This window comes from Vespula pensylvanica, chromosome 9 (assembly GCF_014466175.1).
Source record: "Vespula pensylvanica isolate Volc-1 chromosome 9, ASM1446617v1, whole genome shotgun sequence".
NCBI classification, from domain to species: Eukaryota; Metazoa; Arthropoda; class Insecta; order Hymenoptera; family Vespidae; genus Vespula; species Vespula pensylvanica.
This window is the reverse complement of record NC_057693.1, coordinates 52,268-74,429: the sequence shown is the minus strand read 5'-3', so window position 1 is coordinate 74,429 and position 22,162 is coordinate 52,268. Positions and strand designations below refer to the sequence as shown.

Below are 22,162 nucleotides of genomic sequence, written 5' to 3'. Positions count from 1 at the left end.
GTAATTTTGTTGCCAATAGACGCAACAAAGAAACTAATCTAACATGTAGAGAAATTCATCGATTATATTATTATTGGCCAACCTGATAGTATGAGTCGCATGGAATTTTATCATGGCGACTGTTCAGGTAAACTTACCAAGTCCGTATCTAATTCAATACATTTACGATTCGTGTGCTTTGTGATTTCTCATTTTTAAGTTCACAGACTATAGTCCGCGTAAAAGTGAATTGAAATTTGATGTGATCGAAACGTGTCTTTTGTGGAAACCGGCGGAGGCTTTCCGTGAAATATAAGTGGATGATGTCAGTTATCGACGCAAAGTCATGCCACGAGGAAGACAATTCGAATTTGACCGAGGACGATTGGAAAATGCCTGTTGCTTTCCAAAAACCTCGACATACAACGACAATCGAGGGTATCAATTGTGTCACGCAAACTTGGCGCATGAAAGAACGGGTCGGTTCTCTTTTTTATTTATTTTTTTTTATTTGAATTGCCTTAGTGTTCTGGTATTATAGATTTTTTGTTAAGTTAAGCTTTCTATAATTTTTTTTTTCATTTTTCAGATGAAAACAGTTAGCGTGGCATTGGTGCTTTGTCTAAATGTTGGTGTTGATCCACCTGATATTGTTAAAACACAACCATGTGCTCGTTTGGAATGTTGGATTGGTAATTAATTTTATTTACTTAATTTGCTATCTGTCTTTTTCATTACTGCTATATAATGTTATATTAATGTTTTAATTATATTTAATATATAAGCAATATACATGAAGTAATGATTTTCAATATTTTATTTATAATAATTACTTTTTTCTATCTAAACAAATGAGTAATAACATAAGATTTTAAATATGTAAATAAAAAATTAAATTTCTAATTTATTTATTACAGATCCATCATCTGTAAGTCCACAAAAAGCTCTTGAAATGATAGGCTCCAACTTACAAAAACAGTATGAAAGGTGGCAGCCTAGAGCACGTTATAAACAAAGCTTAGATCCTACGGTAGAAGAAGTTAAAAAATTATGTACCTCTTTACGGAGAAATGCTAAAGAAGAACGAGTTCTTTTTCATTACAATGGACATGGTGTACCTAAACCTACTAGTAATGGTGAAATATGGGTATTTAATAGGGTTGGTGAAAAAATGGTTTTTCAATTATTAAATTACGTATCTTTTTGAGACACAGATTTTTTTTACAGACTTATACACAATACATTCCATTGTCAGTGTATGATTTACAAACATGGATGGGGGCACCTAGTATCTATGTATATGATTGCTCTAATGCTGGCATTATTGTAGAGTCCTTCCAACAATTTGCTGAACAGCATGAAAAAGAATACGAAGTAAAAATATTTTATTAAATTCACATTTGTGATTATAAAATACATATGATATTAATTCCTGTTTTACAGATGGAAAAGCAGGCTGTGCAACAAAATTGTGCGACTGGAATTGCAAATTCTACAATCCCATCTTATAAAAACTGTATTCAATTGGCAGCATGTGCAGCTAATCAGATTTTACCAATGAATCCAGATTTGCCAGCAGATGTGTTTACATCTTGCCTTACTACACCAATAAAAATTGCATTACGTTGGTAAGAAAATAAATTTGCAAATATTTTTTGATTGCATCTAATATTTATTTATATTATTCATTAAAGTAATTTTTATGTAGGTTTGTGATGCAAAATACTACCAAATTAATTCCAAAGATATCATTGGATTTGATTGACAAGTAAGATAAATATTTATTTTAATTAATTTTTAAATGGTATTAGAAAGATCATATATATACAGTCTGAAAAAATAATTATTATCTATTAATATATTAGATTAGCTAATAAATGAAGTCAACATTTTTAGTATACAATACTAATATTGTTTATTTAGATATAAAATATTGAAAATTCTGATATTATTGGTCAACCCAATATAGTATGTAATCGCGTACATTACAGAATTCCAGGTCAGCTGACTGATAGAAGAACTATGTTAGGGGAATTAAATTGGATATTTACTGCAATTACAGATACCATAGCATGGAACACTTTACCTAGAGGTATGTTAATAAATTTTTAATATTTTAAAATTGCTAATAATTAATTCTTAAATAAATATTTTGCTTTTTCAGATTTATTCCAAAGATTGTTTAGACAAGATTTGTTAGTTGCTAGTTTGTTTAGAAACTTTTTACTTGCCGAAAGAATACTTCGTTCATATGACTGTACTCCAGTATCCTGTCCAAAATTACCACCTACATATCAGGTAAAAATTAATATTGGAACATTTATTTTAGAAATAAGAAATTTCAATTTTTTAAGAAAGTTTGATAAAACTTTGGAATATGTCAATATAATCTTTTTTTTTAATAATCTTAGCATCCAATGTGGCAAGCCTGGGATTTGGCACTTGATTTATGTTTAGCACAACTACCACAAATTCTTGAAAATGAAGAGCAATTTGTACATTCTCCTTTCTTTGAAGAACAACTAACAGCTTTTCAAGTGTGGCTTACATTAGGTTCAAAAAATCGTAATCCTCCAGAACAACTTCCAATTGTGTTACAAGTGCTTTTGAGTCAAGTACATAGACTTAGAGCATTAGAATTATTAGGACGTTTTCTTGATCTTGGCCCTTGGGCTGTGAATTTAGCATTAAGTGTTGGAATTTTTCCATATGTCTTAAAATTACTTCAAAGCAATGCAAAAGAACTCCGACCTTTACTTGTCTTTATCTGGGCAAAAATTCTTGCAGTGGACAATGTAAGTTATATTCTAAAGTTATATTCTATAGTTATTATTTTATTTGTTTTAATACTAATGTTAATGCATAGTTGTTATTTAATTTGTAGACCTGTCAGGCTGATCTAGTACGAGATGATGGTCATAAATATTTTCTGTCTGTTCTGCAAGATACTTCGATTTTGGTATAAAATTTAATAGTATTTTCAGCAATATCTGTAGCCATAATTTTTAATTAATTTATTACTAATTTCATTGTTACGGATATCTTTAAATTAATCATATTTCAGCGGGAACACAGAACATTAGCAGCATTTGTGTTAGCTTGTATTGTAAATGATTATCGACCTGGGCAAGTTGCTGCAAATCATGGAAGTCTTGTATCAATCTGTCTTGAACAATTGGGTGATTCTCATCCGTTATTACGTCAATGGCTTTGTTTATGCCTTGGAAGACTTTGGCATAATTATGATAAAGCAAGATGGTGTGGAGTAAGAGACATTGCGCATGAAAAACTTTTCATATTACTACATGATCCTGTTCCTGAGGTATAAAATCTATTATTTTGGTATATGTTATAAAAATCAGTGAACTATGATTATTAAACTATATATAGGTACGAGCTGCTAGCGTTTACGCGCTGGGAACTTTTATAAACAGCGTAACAACTCGAAGCGAACATGCAAACAATATCGATCAAATTATTGCTATGACCCTTATTAATACTGTTTCTCATGATATGTGTCCCTTAGTAAGAAAAGTACGTATGCTTCATTTTTCATTACAAATTATTGAAAAGAAAAAATTATCACAAAATTGAATGAATATTGTAGGAATTGGTAGTAGCACTTCAATGGATGGTTCTACATTTTGAGAATTCATTTGTGACTTTAGCTTTAGCTGAAGAAAATAGCAGAAAAGATTTAATCGTAGAAACATTATCACCATTCAGTGGAATGAGACGTATTAGTTCACGAGATCGTTTGAAGATGCTGTCTCCTAATAATACATATACTGTAGATACAACTGATGGGCTTGGTCAAGACCGTATAAAAAGAGTTTCTTCTTCATCCTCTATTAGTAGTTTAGGTAAAATTTTTACGTGTTATATCATTCTATATGATTAATTGATCTCAAGATAATAGTTACTTGTATTGTTTCATTCATATGCCAGGAAATAATTGGGAGTTCGTGAGGAAACCTTGCGAGTCACTTGGTAATAATAATTAGGAATTCAGTTGCATGTTCTTGGTTACACAATTTTCCTACTATTCATGTATTCAATAGATCTTTTTATATCTTAAATTTTAAATATTCAATGACCATATGTTTCTTTGATATATATACAATACAATACAATACAATACAATACAATACAATATAATATAATATAATATAATATAATATAATATAATATAATATAATATAATATAATATAATATAATATAGTACAGTTCAATACAATACAATATAATGTAATATAATATACAGAGTGTTTCAACGAAAAGGCCCATCAGGATTATTATGAAATCTACTGATACTTTCGAAAAACTTCAAAAAGTCAATTTTGTTTTCAAGAAGAAACAGATTTTTATTATAAGCTCATTCACTTTAAACTAATTCTTTCAAAAATCTTAAATAGTGACATGCTTTTTAAATTTTGAGTTAGTAGTTTCTGAAATGTGTCTCTTAGAAAAAGTTTCAGATTGAAAACAACTTTTATTTTGTTAAATGTTCAGATTGTGGAAATGTCTAAAACTATTGACTCAAAATTGAAAAAAATAACACCATTGTAAAAATAATTAAAAGACCTTTAAAATGATATGTCAGTTGACTTTTGTTGTCATTTAAGATTTTTAAGGGGTGAATTTATAATAAGGACCTGTCTCTCTCGAAAACAAAATTGACTTGTCTTTTGACGTTTTTTGAAAAAATCATTCGATTTTTAATAATAATCTTAGTGGACACTTTTCATTGGGGTACTTTGTATATATTGTTCTTATAAAATAATCGTATTTTATATTATTCTTTATTAATTTAGTGTATTTTTATCATAGGTCATAGTTCTTTAGGAAATTTACCAAGTTTGTCTTATGGTAGTGTATACATGAAATTATGGCATGGACTTGGTAATCTTGACAATGATCCTCATCCTGCGGTTGCTGTGATGTCTCAGAAAGTAACAAATCATATTCGCAGACAGGTAATATACTACTATACTGAAAAGAAATATCTTTATGTATATCGTTTATCTATTGGTATATTAGTAAAATTAAAGCAAATTTTTAAACATAAAATTTCAGGTTAAAGAGTCGTCTGTGCCTAAAGAAGTAGTAGAGACAAAAATATCCTCATCATTGTCTCTTCCACCTTCTCCATCAAATCAAACTAGTTATCTAAGGTTAGTAGATATATTTTCGGATTTAAGTTATTGTTTTAAGATTTTTGTATTATCTTTAGTAACAGCAAGGGAGAATCACCACCTATAGTTAATTCTGGAACAGATCTATTACGATCTGCACGAATGTCTTCACATGGTAATCGTTCTAGGAAACCGGTTCCCATTACAGTAAATATAAAATATCATCTTGTTTTTTTATATAGATTGTATATACAGCGAAGGACTTAAGTATTCGTACAATAGGAATATGAAAATGCATATTGTACTATACAAATATTTAAGTTCCTTCCGTATATACTTTATTATATATTTATTGTTTCTTCATTACAAGATATCAGAAGAAGCAGATGAAATATTTGATATTAAAACTCCTTTAACTACTTCACAATTTGTTGAATGGAGTTGTGCACAATTCGCACAACCTGTTACGTTAAAAAATGAAACTGAATCTATAAGTGACATGGAAAGCAGGGCACATTATGAACGCGAATGGAGGTAATTTGTATTATTGAAAACAAAGAGATAGTATCATTACTATTTAAGATAGTATTATTATGATATTTATTTTTTACGTAAATAATATAATTATATATAATAATATAAATAATATGATATAAATTTACATAATTATATAAATTTTTAAAATTATTTCTATAGGTATTTACGAAACAAACGACAGAAACGCGATGCGAAAGAAGAACAGTTGAAAGCAATGCAAAGTAGAATAGAATCTCAAGTATTTCATACTAGATGTCCTCAGTCTCCAGATGTTCTTACGTTCCATCCGTTTGAATCGCATTTGGCGGTAGCATTGAAGGATTACTTTGGGTAATATTAACAGTTTAGTTCAGTTCACTGATATTAAGTATGGATATCTATCATTATAAAAACTGTCCAAATCAAAGACATAAACGTTCTTGAAAAGAGGATATTCCACAATGAAGTTATTAAAATATTTATTGTTTACCATGACTAAATGAATTAAAATCTGATTACTATATTATATCTGTAATACAGTATGATTAATATATATCTACAGAGTATGGGATTGTCAAAATGGTGCAAAACTAACATATTATGCTAGTCGTGGTAATAGAATGTCACGTATTACAACTCTGGAATTTATCAATGCTCATGATGTAACGTTATTAATGGCTGGTTCCGATGATGGTTCGATTAGAGTGTGGAAGAATTACAGTAGCACTTTAGGACGTGATCCTGTTTTGCTCACTGCGTGGCAAGCATTGTCCGATATACAGCCATTAGCAAGAACTTCCACTGGTAAATAATTAATATTAATTATAATTGCATATTCCTAGAAATATATTTTTCAAAGGAATATTAAGGAATTTTTTATTTAGCAACAGCAGGATTGGTTACTAAGTGGGAGCAAAAGTCTCTAACTTTAGCTGTGACAGGTGATGTTCGTATTGTGAGATTGTGGGACGCAGAAACAGAGTTAAAAAAACAAGATATACCAACAGGTGCCGACTGTTGTATTACATCTGTTGATGTAGATAATACAGGTTTGTAATCCTCTATAAGATCTAATACAAATGAAAATATTTCTATAGATATATAGAATTGGCCAATAATTTCCAGTATTTTATATTAAAATAAACGATTCAATATTCTTTCATAAAAATTCCATTATTTATTTGTCAGTCCATTAGTTTTCCAATTAATTTTCGAATACAATATATATTATTAATTTATAAGAATATAAATTGAATATATGTATTATAATTTATATTATCGTTCAGTTTAAATTATGATAAAGTAGCCACGCATATCTTATGTTTTAAATTTTAGGGTCTTTGATGGCATTAGGCTGTGGTGATGGATCAGTTCGACTCTTCGATCGAAGATTGCCTCCATTGGAAGCAAGAGTTATGACGTGGAGAGAACATACTGCATGGGTGTTGGGAACACACTTGAGAAAGTCCGATGGTTTCATATCACAATTATTTACTGGATCTTCTTCCGGGGATATTAGAATTTTTGACATAAGAAAAAATTCTTCTATAAGTACTGTACAGATAACGCAAGGCATTACAGCATTAACCGTTCATGAAAATGCTAATGTTTTTGCTTGGTAAGTAAAAAGTATATTAAAATTTCTTTAAGTATTTCTTTCTTTCAAAACATCCTCTTATATTAATCTATTTTAGCGGCTCAACGAATCACTGCATCAGTGTTTATAATACGCTTGGACAACATCTCAATACAATAAAGTTTCACGAAGGTTTTATGGGTACACGAATTAGTCCTGTAAGTTGTCTTAGTTTTCATCCCTATCGTGTGATTTTAGCAGCGGGATGTGTCGATAGTACTATAACTGCATATGCATCAGAGTCAAGAAGATGACTATTAGAAAGAGAATTTGTGTAATATTGCTTTTGACAATTTTTGAAATTATATTTTGAATTTGTCTAATTATTATGATATGAAAAGTACAAAAAGAAAAAGAAGAAAAAAAAAGAAAGAGGAAGAGAAATTTTAAGCATAGAATATTTTTTCTATATATGTTTTGGAATAAGTAATAGTAAAAAGTTAAATACAATCTTTTTTCCCATTGTTTATTATAAAATCATTTTGGTTATGTATATTTCTCTGGGTCTAATATGTACAAAAAATATATTTCAATATGTCTTTTGTAGTCAAAAAAAGTAGCGGTTAGCACAACCAAAGTCTCTTATAATAACCAAAGAGCAGTATAAAGATGCAATTAGTACCATTTTTGAAATTGAATTTTGTGCTCCGTTAACTACGAATTTGAAATATGTGTGCGTGCGTAGAACTTAATGAAAGAGGCTGTGCGAATAAGTGTTTGCATATGTTTAAATTAATATTTAACAGAAGTTTGCAACTTGTACAAAGTAAATTAACTTTAATCATTGTACTATGTGGAAATGACTTCGAGAAGATTTGGAAGCTATGATGTATAGATTATGAATTTGATATAATTTAAATTAATTTTTATATTTTTAACGAGTTGTGTAAGATCAGCAAATATTACGTCTTTTTGTAATTATGTTCCTAATTAAAAAAAGAACTTATTCGAAGTGACTATGAGGATACAAAAAATTTTTTACACAGTTTGGCTCTAATTTTTCTAGTCACGAAAATATTGCATTTGAAGTTAAGATGCACAATTATTTTCCTGTGTAAGAATTATTCAAAATTTATTTATACGTTTAAATATACATCACAATGCAGATTTTTATGTTGAAAAGAGTAAGCATTTTCTTACTATAATTACAGTTATACTGCACGACTACAATACATATGAAATATTGAAGATTGTAGATATAAGAATATTTTGCGTTATTATTATTATCTACTATCGTCAGTGCGATGTAACGTAAATTATTGATATTCATATAAGATAAAATGCTTGTGTATCATATTTGTTAATTAAACTGTATTAATCTCAACGTAACATACATTAAAAAACGAACGAGTAGGTAACGAGTAGATAAAAATGTTATAGGAAGAATAAAAGAAAAGATTGACATTGTTCTTCTTCGTCACTGCATAGTTTTCATAAGCATACATGCGCGCAAGTATAGTAAATAACGAAAAATAAATTATACCGACAGATAATTCGATCGATAGTCTACTATTAATATTGACACCTACGAATGGACGATAAGTGCTTAGACTAATGCATGCGGAAAGCATGAAATGAACGATATAAATGAAACAATTAATATGAGTCATTATTTTTAAGTTAACATGTTTTAATTGACAAAGTACTACATGTCCTTCGTAAGTAGAACCATCAGGAATGTATTCGAATGATTACATTATTTTAAATGTAATTCCTATAACGATACTCGATATAAACGATTCAATTAAATGAATCAGCGATTTGATCTTATATACGCGGATAATGTTCATTTTATGCAGTCTTCGAAAAATGACTGTAACTGTAAAATTAAGTAATGCTGACTGTTGAATGTACTTAAGCGTGACGATTGATGATCGATTGCTTCGACCACATATACAATAAATAAGACACATAGGCAAAGCTAAACTACAGACAAGCCTAGACAAATTTTTGTCTGTATTATATACAGTCGACGGTCGCTTCTATTATTAGCAATAATTGTCAGGTATATCATGTACATGGTAATTATTACAAACGAAGAAAGGAGGTAAATTCCATGTACTTGCTTCGTTCTGTATTATCTTTTGTATATAATTGCCCTATAATAAATACACAATCATGTTAAGTCGAAATATGATACGAGATATATTCTTTTTTAATTTATTTTCCAATTAAACGTCCATTGGATAAATATACAATCATTAATTTTTCGAAGAACATTCAATCAAAGTATGCGCTTTTGCTACATCGGATATAATGTACGTTAGAAATAATAATATCAACGATAATAAATATGATAATGATGATGATGATGATAGTGATAATATTATTATTAATATTAATAAAATAATAATAGAGATGTGTAAGAAATCATGGGTAGTACCTTGTTTCTTTTTACAATGAACAATGAAACTCAAGTATCAGTCTTATCTCGTAATTTGACTTTATAGAGTCGGCATGCTTGTAGTATGAAGGAAGCTCTGATGATAAATCAAAGCATGTTTGCCGGAACATATTTAACTTACGTTTTTCTTTAATCTTATCGTCTTTTGCTTCTGAAATGATCCCTAAAACCTGCCCTATGCATTACAGGATCCGATTTTTTCAGATAAATATAATGTAGGCTAATGACCTTATCTTTATTTGTAACCCTTAGAAATTTTTTATTAAAACATATTACTACGATTATATTGCAGAGTTTGAGATTATTATGGACAGGTAATAGCGCTATATCATAATAAATCATTTGAGCAAGCACATTCAGTTATATCATACGAATATCAAGACGCTTCAATCAAATGTTATTTAAATTGTATTCCGAAAAAAAACAAAAAAAAACTATTAATATTAATAAATTATTATTTTTACTTTATAAGTCATTACTTTTGTATTATTTAAATTTACGCGAATTCATTTCCATGAATGCGGCGTATAAATATCGATACAAAATCAAATGATTTAGAAGATTAGATAGTTTAATAAGTCAGATAATGGTAAAAAATAACTACGATAACATTATTTTCGTGTGTTACTTTGTTAAGGTGGATATTATTATCACTTAATTTATCACCAGAAATATATATATATATATATATATATATATATATATATATATATATATGTAATGCTATAATATCTATAATGCCTAGTATGTTATATAATACGTATGTACATACGTATATACATATGTTGTTATACATTCCTGATAAATTTTTTTTTCTACTATTTGATATTACCGCTCATAAATGTTATGTAAAAAATGTATTATTTTTTCATATAATTTTATTCGTACACACAGGAAGCTTCTACATTTTCTAATTTTTAACTTTTGTACATGTAATCGGAAAAAAGTGATTATTATAATCGTGCGTTTTTTCTGGGTATTAATATGCGAGCGTACGCACGAAATATCACAGAAATATCAATCAAGTTTCAAGTAATATGCAAAAAATTATTTTTAGCATTTTTAGTTTATTTAATATTTTATATATCTATTTTCTTTCGAAAGTTAACTTTCATTTGTACTTTCACGAAGATCTTAAAGAACGATAGATTCGACAAAACACATAAGAGAGGTTATGCAAAAAAAGATTATAAGAGCCACATTATATTGTACAAACTCGATCGAGTGACCAAACAAAGAGTCTCCTTAAATAAAATCAATGGCAATATATATGGAACATTAGGATTATTTACCAAATTAAAGCGATCGTTGATCATAATATATTAAATTGTTATCATTTATGCTTTCCAACATAATTTTTTTTCAATAATACGTTTGATATGTAAATATGTACAATTTATAAGTGAAAGCAATCGTAACTAAAACATGATAATAGTAATTGTAACTTGATCTATGTATAATACAAAAGTAATTATATAAAAAAAGAAGTAATTGAAAAGAGCTTCTTGGCAATTCGAGTAGCGTTCTTATGTTATTGCGGATCGTTTAGTTGTATGTCTTCAAGAAAAAAGGAGAAACGACTTACGATTCCATATATCTTTTAAGGTTTTTTTATCGATTAGGATGTTCGTACGATATTCAACGGATCAACGATCTCTTTCAGAATTTCGCGAGAAATCACGTCCGTTGCAGCTTTTTATTTATAAAGCGACAGATTCGAAGGGCGTCTAGGCACTTGCCGTCCAATCAAAAAGCGCACGTGCGCCCCGCATTAGCGAAGCGGCAACGAGCGCAGACGCATTCTTCGACCGCCGCGAACCGCCGTCGTCGCACAGTTTTCGTTCGGATCTCGAAGGAGTTGGTTGTTTTTGTCGTGAAATTTCTCTCTCTCTCTCTCTCTCTCTCTCTCTGTATCGCTCACACTTTCTCTTTTTCTTTCTATCTCTCTATCTCCTTATTTCCATTTTTTCTCATGCTCTCTCCAGCAAACTTTTCTCTCTTTAACGTTTGGCACACAACGAAACAGAAATTTTATAGAGACTCCGATATATCGTACGCATGATTTTTCGCATCGCGTTCGCGCGAACTCTTCTTATTCTCAATAAAATACACACACGTGCGCACGCGCGCGCTCGTATATACACCGCATATACACATACGCATATCCAACACATAGAGCTGCACGAAGCAAAAATCGAGCTGTGGACTGTATCTAGTACTACAAGAGAAACGTCGGAGAGAAGATGGATCGAACGTCAAAGTTACTTTTACGGAAAATCATCATCGACTTTGTGTGCTTACTTATAGGTAAGTAATTTACCGCTATCGTAAACGATTTTGTAAATCCTAAGAAAAGTACATTGCCGTTATAAAAAGGGAAAGCGGCATTAAAGCTTTTGTGAGTCGTCTTACTCAATCGAGGGTACAATGAACGATGATTGCGTTACGTCAAACGAGCTGACAGATCGTGACAGACGAAGGCATCGTAAAGTGATACGTTTGATTGCGATCTCCAAGGGCTTAACCTTTCAATCGAATATATTCGAATATGCTCAAATTTTTTTATTTTATATCTCGGTGAAAGCACATCGAACACGCGTTGCTGTGCACTTGTCCAAGAACACAGATATTCTCGAGGCTATGCTCGCTTATCCGCGAGTTCTCCATCTTTTCTTTCTTTACAGAAAAAAAAAACATTATCTTTTGCACGTTTCTACATATATCATATAGAAACTGTTTGCTCATTTCCACGCCCAAGAAAGCGATGAATTCGGTCGTGATTAATTCATCCGTGGTTCCTGGAAGCATCCTTGTTGCTTTAGTATTTCGCGTAACAAAGCCCCCACTCTTAGTTCATAACAATTTACGCAATCGTCGAGGTCATTGAAAGTAAGGATCGTCGATTTACTATATAAGTAATAACTCACCTTCTCGAGTGCGTTGTCAACCTTCTAGCGATTTCTTTACGATATATTAATCATTAATTGAAAAAGTAGAAAGCCTTGATGTTCTGGATATTACACTGAACAATTTCAGGTACTATTTTATCTTGGTTTTATGTACTTTTTAAATTATCTATGTTATTATTTTTCTTAAGCAACATATTTCATGTACTTTTACCTCGTTTTTGATGTTCCTCGAGTATAGCGACTATCGCATATTACAATCGTCTCGGAAAAAAATACGAGGTAATTTTTTTTATTATTAGTTATTTATGACCGTAAGCAAACTCAACAGTATATAATAGTACATTTATTTTTGCATACATGAAAAAGTGCAAATTTGCTGTTTAGTTTTTCCGCAGTTAAATTCTCGACTGAAATACATCGAATAGCAAGTGTATGATTAGAAGTAAAAAACATCGAAGGAAAAGAGATCGATTTTATACAAAGTTTGTTCTTGAGTTTTTTACCTTTCGGTATACTTTGAAAACTGTCTTACGTAAATATGATTCTAGTTTCATCGATCTGATCCGAGGCAAGATGACATAGTTTCATAGTGAACAAACTGACACATCTACAAGCTCCCTGTCTTATTGCTTCTAAAAAATAAATATTTATTGCTAAATGTCTATTAAAGATGATCGTATTAAAAAGTATAAAGACATATAGTTGTACGTCATTAAATACACATAAAAAAGTAATCTGATGTATGAAATGGTTAGATAAATTCTTTATCATAATTATCTTTTTATATTAGAGAAACTAATTAGATAGATAGTAGATGATCTCGGTGTATAATAATGTATTATACATCGACAGTTAACAACAGCGTAAGAAAAAAATATGGTTATTTGTAAATGTAACGAAAATCGATCGGAAAGATAATATTTGTTAAAATATAAAATAAGTACCCCCTTCTCCTACGTCATCGCCGATAAAATTTCGAAACTGATAACAAATAACGAATTACGAATGGTTCACAATTCGTGTAAATATTACTATTTTTATTGTGCGTAATCCTTACTACGATGACAAATCAGGTTTATTTCAGATAGCTGAAATAATTCATTATGTCACATATTGGATATATATAAGTATTTACGGAACATAATTGTATTTTTTTTTATACGAATAGAAACATGCAAAAATACAGATACAAGGTAAATCTACCACCGGTGAAATTACCGGATATCGTACATATGTGAATATTATATATTATGTACCTGTATTACTATACTATTATTGTTCTCTTACTCTATATTACTATATTATTAAGTTTCTACATCACTATACTACTAAACTTCTATATTATTATACTTCTAAACTAGTACCTTATATATATATTTTCTTATGATGATTCTTCGTAAAGATTCATCATTCGTATATTTACACACACACGTACATAAAAAAAGAGAGAGAACGTAATGACAAGTTGTTAGATTATGTCATTAAAAATCAATTTGCCAGCAACGTTTCTAATTGTATTTAATATTCATTAAATAAGCGTTTATCGTTCTATTCTGATAATTGCACAGATCATGTGATATAACTATTTATGAACGATTTATTTTAAGCATTTCAACTATTCGTAGAGTTTCGTAGAATTTTGTAGACTTGATACAACGTAACCCGTAAGCTGAAGTACTTACATACAATTCTTTCAACAACATATCTCCGGAAGATCGCTCGTAAGACGCCTCGAAGTATACGATTTCTTTGTCACCTCATTATTTATTTTTAAAGATTATTTTCTAATTCATTTCCATGCCAATTTCTATGAATAGATTTAGGGTACATAAATAAAGAGCTTTTTTTAAAGGGTTCGAATATTTTTTTGATTAATAGTTAACGTTAATACAATTTCTGCTTATTTTTCAGTTAATGATTTTTCAGACTTATTTACTCCATGATTTCATATAATTTCAGAAAAGCAAATTCTAAAGTATTAAAAAGAAAAGTTTTGCGTATATGATTTATAATATTAACATCAGATCTCACGGTTTTCTTATGTCATTTTGCAAAATTCAAATAGACATTCAAAAGGCGATTATTGGGACTCACAGATTATCCGTACAAAGATCTCGTGAGGTTAAAAAAAAGAAATAACGTTCGAGTTTTACTATAAGTGTTAAATTAAAGCAGTCCACCATACACAATACGATCGTACCGAGTTCACACTATTCATCAATGGTGTATATGCCTTAACGCTTATTTCTTTCATGAACATACACAATGACCGCTCCCTTTGAGACGTCGTTAGGATGGATGACGAAAACCTGCTCGACCCTTTAGAAAAAAAAGAGAAGAAAAAAGAGAAAGAAAGAGAGCAATTCATTGAAATCCGAGATACATAGTTTCCTTGTAACGTTCAACATTTCATTGGCAATTTTACTATGACTATGTTGGTAGTTTGAGCAATCTAGCTTGCATTTTTTGACTACCGCATTGCGTTGCATTAGTTTCTCTCTATGATTATTTATTATGCTTGTTTCTTCTGTTAGACTGCTACATGATAAAGATATAAGAAGAAATAGGCAATGAAAGATGACGTATAGTGTTATTTCTATCGCGTTATCGATAGCATTACACTACGGACCGACGTGTTCCTATTATAGGAAGACAGATAGATATATATCATATTTAAAAAAATGTTATACTTTTATAAAAGACAAATATCTTCTATGAATTATTAAAAAATGTTCCTCGTAGATTTATATCTGGTAAATTACATGTGTCATTGATGTCGAGTAAAAGGAAAGATGTAAATTTTAATAGCTAACAAAGAAATTTTAATAACGAAGAAATCTGCTAAAATATGATTGCAATGTCGTAAGATTGCAAATGATTAATTATTTTTTTACTTTACCTTAGTGAAACGTAATTCAGTTATTATGTACTTCAAAGAATCTGTATATTTAACGACTTTGTTTACGACGTTTTTATGATAATATAAATATAACATGATTTAATTACTGATTCCTTTATTTTTCTTTTTTTTTCATTTTCCTTATTTTTTGCATTAATCGTGAAGAAATAAAATTATGCAGTCAATTCTTGACGACGTTACCTACTCATAAATGTAAGCGGTATATGCGTGTCTCACGCAAACTATATCATCGGACACCATAATTTTCCAACGTTAGTCATTATTTTCATCTTTTTTTTTTTCACCATAATTACCATGCGCGTAATAACCGACGATGTTGATGTATGTAAATCGTTATGGACTGACACAATGATTAAAGTAATGAGAGTCCTTTATCTGGAAAGATCAGGTGAAACTTGTTATCGTTTAGAAAAACAGCAAGAAACAAATAATACAGCATTGTCAAATATAAGATCTCTTTTTTCCTACATTCTTCTAACGTATTATCTTTATGAATTTGTTATAGTTAGTCTAGCGGTTTTAATGTTCTTCCTCTTTGGTAAGCCATACAAGCGTGGGTTTTTCTGCAATGATGAATCATTGATGCATCCATACCATTCGTCCACGGTTACTAGTGCGATGCTCTACGTCACTGGCCTCTTCCTTCCTATATGTACGGTGAGTCACCTGTAGTAATCATTATTTCTTAAGATGGTAGATGAAATCAGTGGTTATCATTATCGTTATCATTATCATCATCCATTTTTTCGATTAACGAAAAAAGATAGTTTATGATATTTGCGCACGTTTTCGGTATTCTCTGTTTCTTTCACTTCTCTGTTATCTTCATACGATTTAAATCATTGCCGATAATTTTTAATCTATTTGATTTTGCGTTTATACTATAAATAAAAAGATAAGAAAAAAAAAAATAGAATCAGTTGCATGGAAAAGGATTAACAACATATAGGAATAAAGTATATAAATTTCATCTTAGGTTGTATTATTATTTCTATTAAATCTCTTTTCTTTTATAGAATAAGATTTTTTTGTTATTTCTTGGAATAAGTATTTGAATATATAAGATGCTATGTCTAGATTTGTAAGAATTCGAAAAAGGTTTATTTCTGTTGCCGACCTGAAGTTTACAGGCTTCATAGGAAAGCTTTAATCCCTTTAATGTGTAAAAAGAGAGAGGCCAAGTTATTCTACTCTCTCGGAAAAGATGAAAGAGGTCCTCGAGGCAGGTAAAACTCCTTAGAGTTGCAGTTATATTTCATTCACACAATTCTTGTCTCGATCGCCGTATCACCTGGCGTAGCATTTACTTCGAGTTTGACCGGTTAACCCACTTTAGGTATACGGATGTAGCTTTTACATTGGAGAAGATTCCACAAAGGATAGAGAAAGAGAGAGAGAGAGAGAGAGAGAGAGAGAGAGAGAGAGAGAGAGAGAGAGAGAGAGAGAGAGAGAGAGAGAGACTTACCCTATTTTTCATTTCCCCTTTACGATGACGTTCCGAACATTTTATCTTTAACCATTTAAATATGATGTAGTTATTCTGAACTCTTATATTGATCTCTCAGTTAAAATGTAATCTTTTTATTTACTATAGATGATCGCAGGTGAGTATTTATATGGAAGACAATATTCTACCGAATCGTCGAAAATACTCTTTGGATACACGATTCCACCTTGGCTTTGGATGGCTTACATTAAGGTAAGGAAATTACGTTTTATCAACTATTTTTTTCAATTTCCCTTCTTTTCTTCTTCATCATTTTTATAGAAAATATTTTTTACATTTTTGATCACATACATTTTGTATTTTATAAAAAGAGTAGAACACTTGAGAAAATTTAATGTAAAACAAAATTGCCACTTTGATAAGAATAGATTTATCTTTATTACTTGTTATCGTCCCATGTTATATATATATATATATATATATATATATATATATATATATATATGCGTATAGCTTATATTTCATAGTATATATATTGAATAGCAGGAAGAATTATTAAACTATAAATTGTGTATGCTACTTAACCGCTAACAATAAGAATGACAGATTCACGTTTCCTTGCTTTTACAAACATGCTATCTAGTATGATGCATACGATATAATAATGAAAGATATATATTATATTCTATAATATCTTTCAGGTTGGAGTTTTCGGATTTGGAGCAGCAACAACAGTTTTGGTGACGGACGTTGCCAAATACACGATCGGTCGATTGAGACCACATTTTATGACACTCTGCGTACCAGACATTAATTGCAGTTTGCCTGAAAATCAGTTCAGATATATCCAGAATTTCTCTTGTACCGCACCAGGCATTTCGCCGAAATTACTTAAGGAAATGAGGTAAAAGAATCTCCTTAAAAAGGTTGAAATTGTTTAAATAAAAAAAAAAGGAAAATTTTACCACGAGTAAAACCTCAACTAAAATGTGAAAAAATAGATTTTATGAGATTTTCGGTTTTGTTACGTCTATTTTATTTTTTCTTTGATATTAATCTAAAATTAATCGCAATTTTGCTATCATACCTTATATTATAATCTTATAGTGTCCCGCAAAAAAAATATTTTCGATATTTTACACAGTACGATGGATCGTTTCAGATTATCTTTTCCTTCGGGGCACTCCTCGTTTTCAGCCTACACGATGATCTACCTTGCCGTAAGTTATTTGAAATATGCTTAGACATACTTTGTAAAATATAACACGATCGTTTTTTTTCAGATTTACTTGCAGCTAAGAATTACATGGAGAGGTAGCAAATTATTGAAGCATATGTTTCAACTTGTATGCATCTTTATGGCATGGTTTACGGCAATGTCAAGAATTTCCGATTATAAACATCATTGGAGCGACGTTCTTGCCGGATCGACTATCGGTACCATTGTTGCTCTTATCGTGGTAGGTATTGATATTTCATATATGTCCTTCGTTCTAAATAAAAGATCGAATATTGTCACCTAAGTTAAAGTTACTCTTTATTAATATTGATAACGTCGGGTTCGTTCAGATATTCTGCATAGCTGATCTCTTCGAGGAAAGACGAAGGAGCTGTCGGGTGGAAAAGCAACGAACGGGGGACTACGAAGCAACGGAAGCTGGTACGCAGGTGAATAATGGCAATGCTAATCACAATCGTTGACCTAACGAGATCGCTTGTCGCTGATCGCAACAAGGCCGTGACTGTCTTCTAGTTATCTCCGGGAAGCTAGTGTGCTCTCGGGAAAACGAAACGTCGAATTTGCTAGTGTCGGCCTTGAGGATGCACCCATCATCCTTCGGGACCTTTTAGTTCAGCTGCCTTACAACCGGGACTGCTCATATGCAGTTCTTCTCTCATCTGGAAGGCCTTCTCTCTGTTTCTATCTCTCTGTTTCTTTCTCGCTCCATGCAACATATGCTGCCAATCGGACAAGATAAAAAGCTGCTAAAGGTCTTTTGTGATCCATCTATCATCCATCCATTCTCATTTTTCTCCACGCTACCAACCATACGGGAGGAGAACTTTTAAATATTTGTTTTATTTAAACTTTTAAATCGTCTTGCTTGCGCTTCGGTCATGGAAGTTCTTTTGAACGATTTCGAATTTGTGCAATATCAGTTTTGTTTTTGTTACAATGCTCGTGAATTAGCGGTCGTTACGATCATCCGAATAGATATACCTATTTGTTCCTTTACATAGTATATAAATTAGTATATATATATGTATGTGTATATCGATGGAATGTAGAAATATCTCTATTTAATAGAATGTACGCTAATTCTCGAACTTTTACTTTTAAAATATTCGCACATATTTAGTTATGAAGTAAAAACTTCATACATAATGCGAGGCAAGAACATACCGTTTTTTTATTTATGTTAAATGTATCTAGCTTCTTCGCCAAAACATATTTAAATTGATAACAGATAAAGATAAAATATCTTTATTCTATGATCAAAAGGTTGTTATCGACTTAGGAGAAGAGGCTGATGACATACTACTGGGCAGACATTGTAACTACACGCGTACCTATTAATAAGAAGTTGACAGAACCGAATTAATTTTTTCGGTCAATATGCATATATATATTTACTTCTTGTTAATTCTTATTTATTTAAAAAAGCAAAGTTTTATGATGAATAACTATGACTTTATAACTTGGAAAACACCGTGTATTTCCTATCTGTGTAAATATTTTCTCAGAAAAAGGACAATATTATGACCTTAGAGCAAATTTTCAATGGCGTCAATTAAGAAAAGTTAGTCTGTAGATAAATATTTTTTTTTCAATAATGTTAAATTGTTAGCATGATTAGTACGTTCATAGAACTTGTGATGTACGTCTTGCAGTGCATAGATGTGTATGATGATCATACATGCACGATCCATGCTACTTAAATATGAAAAATATTCTGTAGTATCGACGATACATACATATTACAATGGTGCTTTAGATTTGTTACATATACAGCTATGCTGTATTCTTGTATCTGAAAGTATTTCATAATTAGATGTATCTTATGTATATGTAAGAGAATCCTCTATATTTACATACATTCAAAGATTTTTATTTATTCTATAAATACCTTAATGTAGAATAGAGTTTGGATTTACATATGCATTTGATATATTATAAATTATTAAGTTTATAGATTATAAAAGGGCTCTATATTTCTTCTACGTAGAAGATACTGTTATTTCGGATGACAGTTATATAACATCCGTAATATTAGGTCCTAATTTGTTAATTTATGTTAATTTATATTAGTCAAATTGTAAACTCTATACTGTTATTTCCATGCTTGAATAATACGTTACTTATATTTTATAACATTATATGTGAATTTTCTATAAAACATTTACAATTAACAGTTTAAAATTAGAAAATAAAATAAAAAAGTATCGATAGATAATAAATAAAAAAAGGAAAGAAAAAAATCCAATTTCGTTACAAGAATCTATGTATTATTTCTGGATGTTATATTACAATGCTATACGCTATACAGTGTATTCAAATCGATATGATTATAAAGGTTGCCTATTCGTGATCAGATATATTGAATAGCACTGAATTAAGGCGAAAGTAACCGTGCACACAAGACCAATGTAATATATTTCAATAATATTTATTCTTAACTTACTATAACGCGACAAAAATAACGTAACTTTTTCGCAAGAGTTTACAACAGATTCGTAAAGAGAGTAAATTATCTACACCATTGAATGATGTAGAAAATAAAAAAATGGTGAATATAAACGAAGTTTTCTTTACATAATAACAATCTTTAATTTCACGATATGCTGCCTTGATATCCATAATAGATTTCATAAGCATCTAACAAAATTTAAATTATTTGAAAATTCTTCTTATTTCTATTATTTCTGTTCCTATTTTCATCAGATTTCTATTACTGTCCTTACAATGTTCATATCTAAATGAGTTGCTTTTTCATCGGTAACGTCACTGCGTCAACAGTACTATTCTATTTTTAAACAAACGGAGGACATAATAAATGAAGTCAGAAAAAAGATCATCGATGCAGATAAATAGCCCTCCTAAAAAAGAGTTATTTCTTCATTAATCTAAAGAGAGCATGTACATATTAATGACAACTGCTTGATGCATAATACCGTATCTTTTTCTGTTTAAAGAGTTGCGCAGAAGTTCCTACATGAATACTATTTCTGTTTCTGTTTGAATGTATGCGTATATCTTCCGTATAGATCGTGACATTAACAGCGCCTGTTGAGGATAGCTCATCGCTCCTTTGATTTTCTTTTATAGAGAGATGCCACGACATATTATCCTCTGATTTTGAAATTAGATTGAGAATATAAGGGGAGTAGATTTAAGGTGACTTAAGAGATGCCTTAAAATAGTTTTCCGATGATGAGCAGTTTTCTCAAAAAATCTATCTTTATTTTAAAATGTAATCAATAAAAGAAGCTCTTGTTGAAAAATCAATAGCTATACTTAGAAAAGATTGTTTTATGTTGCACATTATACGAAAAAGTAACAAAAAATGGAATCTGTACTATTACCAAATAAATGTTTGGTAATTTTAGATTCGTGAAACGGCCAAATAAATACAAGTTTATACGATATAATATTTTGTTAATACAAAGAACAATTCATCAAGATGCACGTTAAAAATAATTCTTCTGAAATGTGTACCATTGTCAATCATCTGATACATACTTTTTTCGGCAAGTAAAAGATTTTCTTTTCAGATTGCAAAATCCATCAGAATTGATCACAGAAGACAGGGATAAAAAAATATATTTTTGTTTTCTTGTTGACATTAAAATAAAAGTAAACAAGCATCTTCTATATCAATTTTCTATTCATAATGCAAATATTCGTTTTCCTTTATATATTACTGAAGATTGTTATCTGAAAACTAAAAGAAAAAAGAACAAGAAAGCATTCAAGAATTACAATAAATATGCATGCTCACTTTATATTTGGAAAATGGTCATTTTATGATTTAGAGAATTTATTGCTTAGAATTAAAATAAATAAAGAAAACGAAATCTTATCTGTAGAAAAAAGTGTCGATGGATCTTTTATGAAATATAAAAATATAATTAAAAATAAGATATATAATTAAAAATATACTTAAACATGTAAGAAAAATATTCTGTATATAAAAAAAATAAAATGAGTAAAAAC

At 30.0% G+C, this 22,162-nt stretch overlaps 2 protein-coding genes across 5 annotated transcripts; both read left to right on the top strand.

The window, feature by feature from the left end:
* Positions 1-82: 82 nt before the first annotated feature.
* LOC122631436 (regulatory-associated protein of mTOR) lies at positions 83-9,399 on the top strand. 2 transcript variants are annotated; one of them, XM_043817111.1, is made up of 23 exons: positions 83-458; positions 569-671; positions 897-1,138; positions 1,207-1,353; positions 1,423-1,607; positions 1,688-1,747; positions 1,971-2,071; positions 2,144-2,277; positions 2,391-2,774; positions 2,864-2,938; positions 3,044-3,301; positions 3,370-3,513; positions 3,587-3,842; positions 3,928-3,969; positions 4,811-4,956; positions 5,057-5,154; positions 5,214-5,322; positions 5,486-5,649; positions 5,812-5,982; positions 6,194-6,435; positions 6,516-6,680; positions 6,967-7,249; positions 7,326-9,399. In XM_043817111.1, exons 1-23 carry the CDS (start codon positions 300-302, stop codon positions 7,519-7,521), a joined length of 3,864 nt encoding a protein of 1,287 aa, XP_043673046.1. In that variant the 5' UTR covers positions 83-299; the 3' UTR covers positions 7,522-9,399. The 2 variants fall into 2 exon arrangements, with proteins under 2 accessions (XP_043673046.1, XP_043673047.1); XM_043817112.1 differs by lacking the exon at positions 3,928-3,969.
* Positions 9,400-11,548: 2,149 nt separating this feature from the next.
* LOC122631957 (putative phosphatidate phosphatase) lies at positions 11,549-20,746 on the top strand. 3 transcript variants are annotated; one of them, XM_043818231.1, is made up of 8 exons: positions 11,549-11,978; positions 16,006-16,157; positions 17,095-17,199; positions 17,649-17,851; positions 18,110-18,167; positions 18,231-18,407; positions 18,517-18,615; positions 18,701-20,746. In XM_043818231.1, exons 1-8 carry the CDS (start codon positions 11,915-11,917, stop codon positions 18,716-18,718), a joined length of 876 nt encoding a protein of 291 aa, XP_043674166.1. In that variant the 5' UTR covers positions 11,549-11,914; the 3' UTR covers positions 18,719-20,746. The 3 variants fall into 3 exon arrangements, with proteins under 3 accessions (XP_043674166.1, XP_043674168.1, XP_043674165.1); XM_043818233.1 differs by having other exon boundaries at positions 18,683-20,746; XM_043818230.1 differs by having other exon boundaries at positions 11,550-11,978; positions 18,517-20,746.
* Positions 20,747-22,162: the final 1,416 nt, after the last annotated feature.

Bases quoted from the DNA above. Each gene is read 5' to 3' on its own strand.
- LOC122631436 (XM_043817111.1), top strand. From the start codon at position 300: ATGATGTCAGTTATCGACGCAAAGTCATGCCACGAGGAAGACAATTCG. The intron at 672-896 runs GTAATTAATTTT...TATTTATTACAG, and splicing joins TCGTTTGGAATGTTGGATTG to ATCCATCATCTGTAAGTCCA. The intron at 2,775-2,863 runs GTAAGTTATATT...TTTAATTTGTAG, and splicing joins AAATTCTTGCAGTGGACAAT to ACCTGTCAGGCTGATCTAGT.
- LOC122631957 (XM_043818230.1), top strand. From the start codon at position 11,915: ATGGATCGAACGTCAAAGTTACTTTTACGGAAAATCATCATCGACTTT. The intron at 18,168-18,230 runs GTAAGTTATTTG...GTTTTTTTTCAG, and splicing joins ACACGATGATCTACCTTGCC to ATTTACTTGCAGCTAAGAAT. The intron at 18,408-18,516 runs GTAGGTATTGAT...GGGTTCGTTCAG, and splicing joins CCATTGTTGCTCTTATCGTG to ATATTCTGCATAGCTGATCT.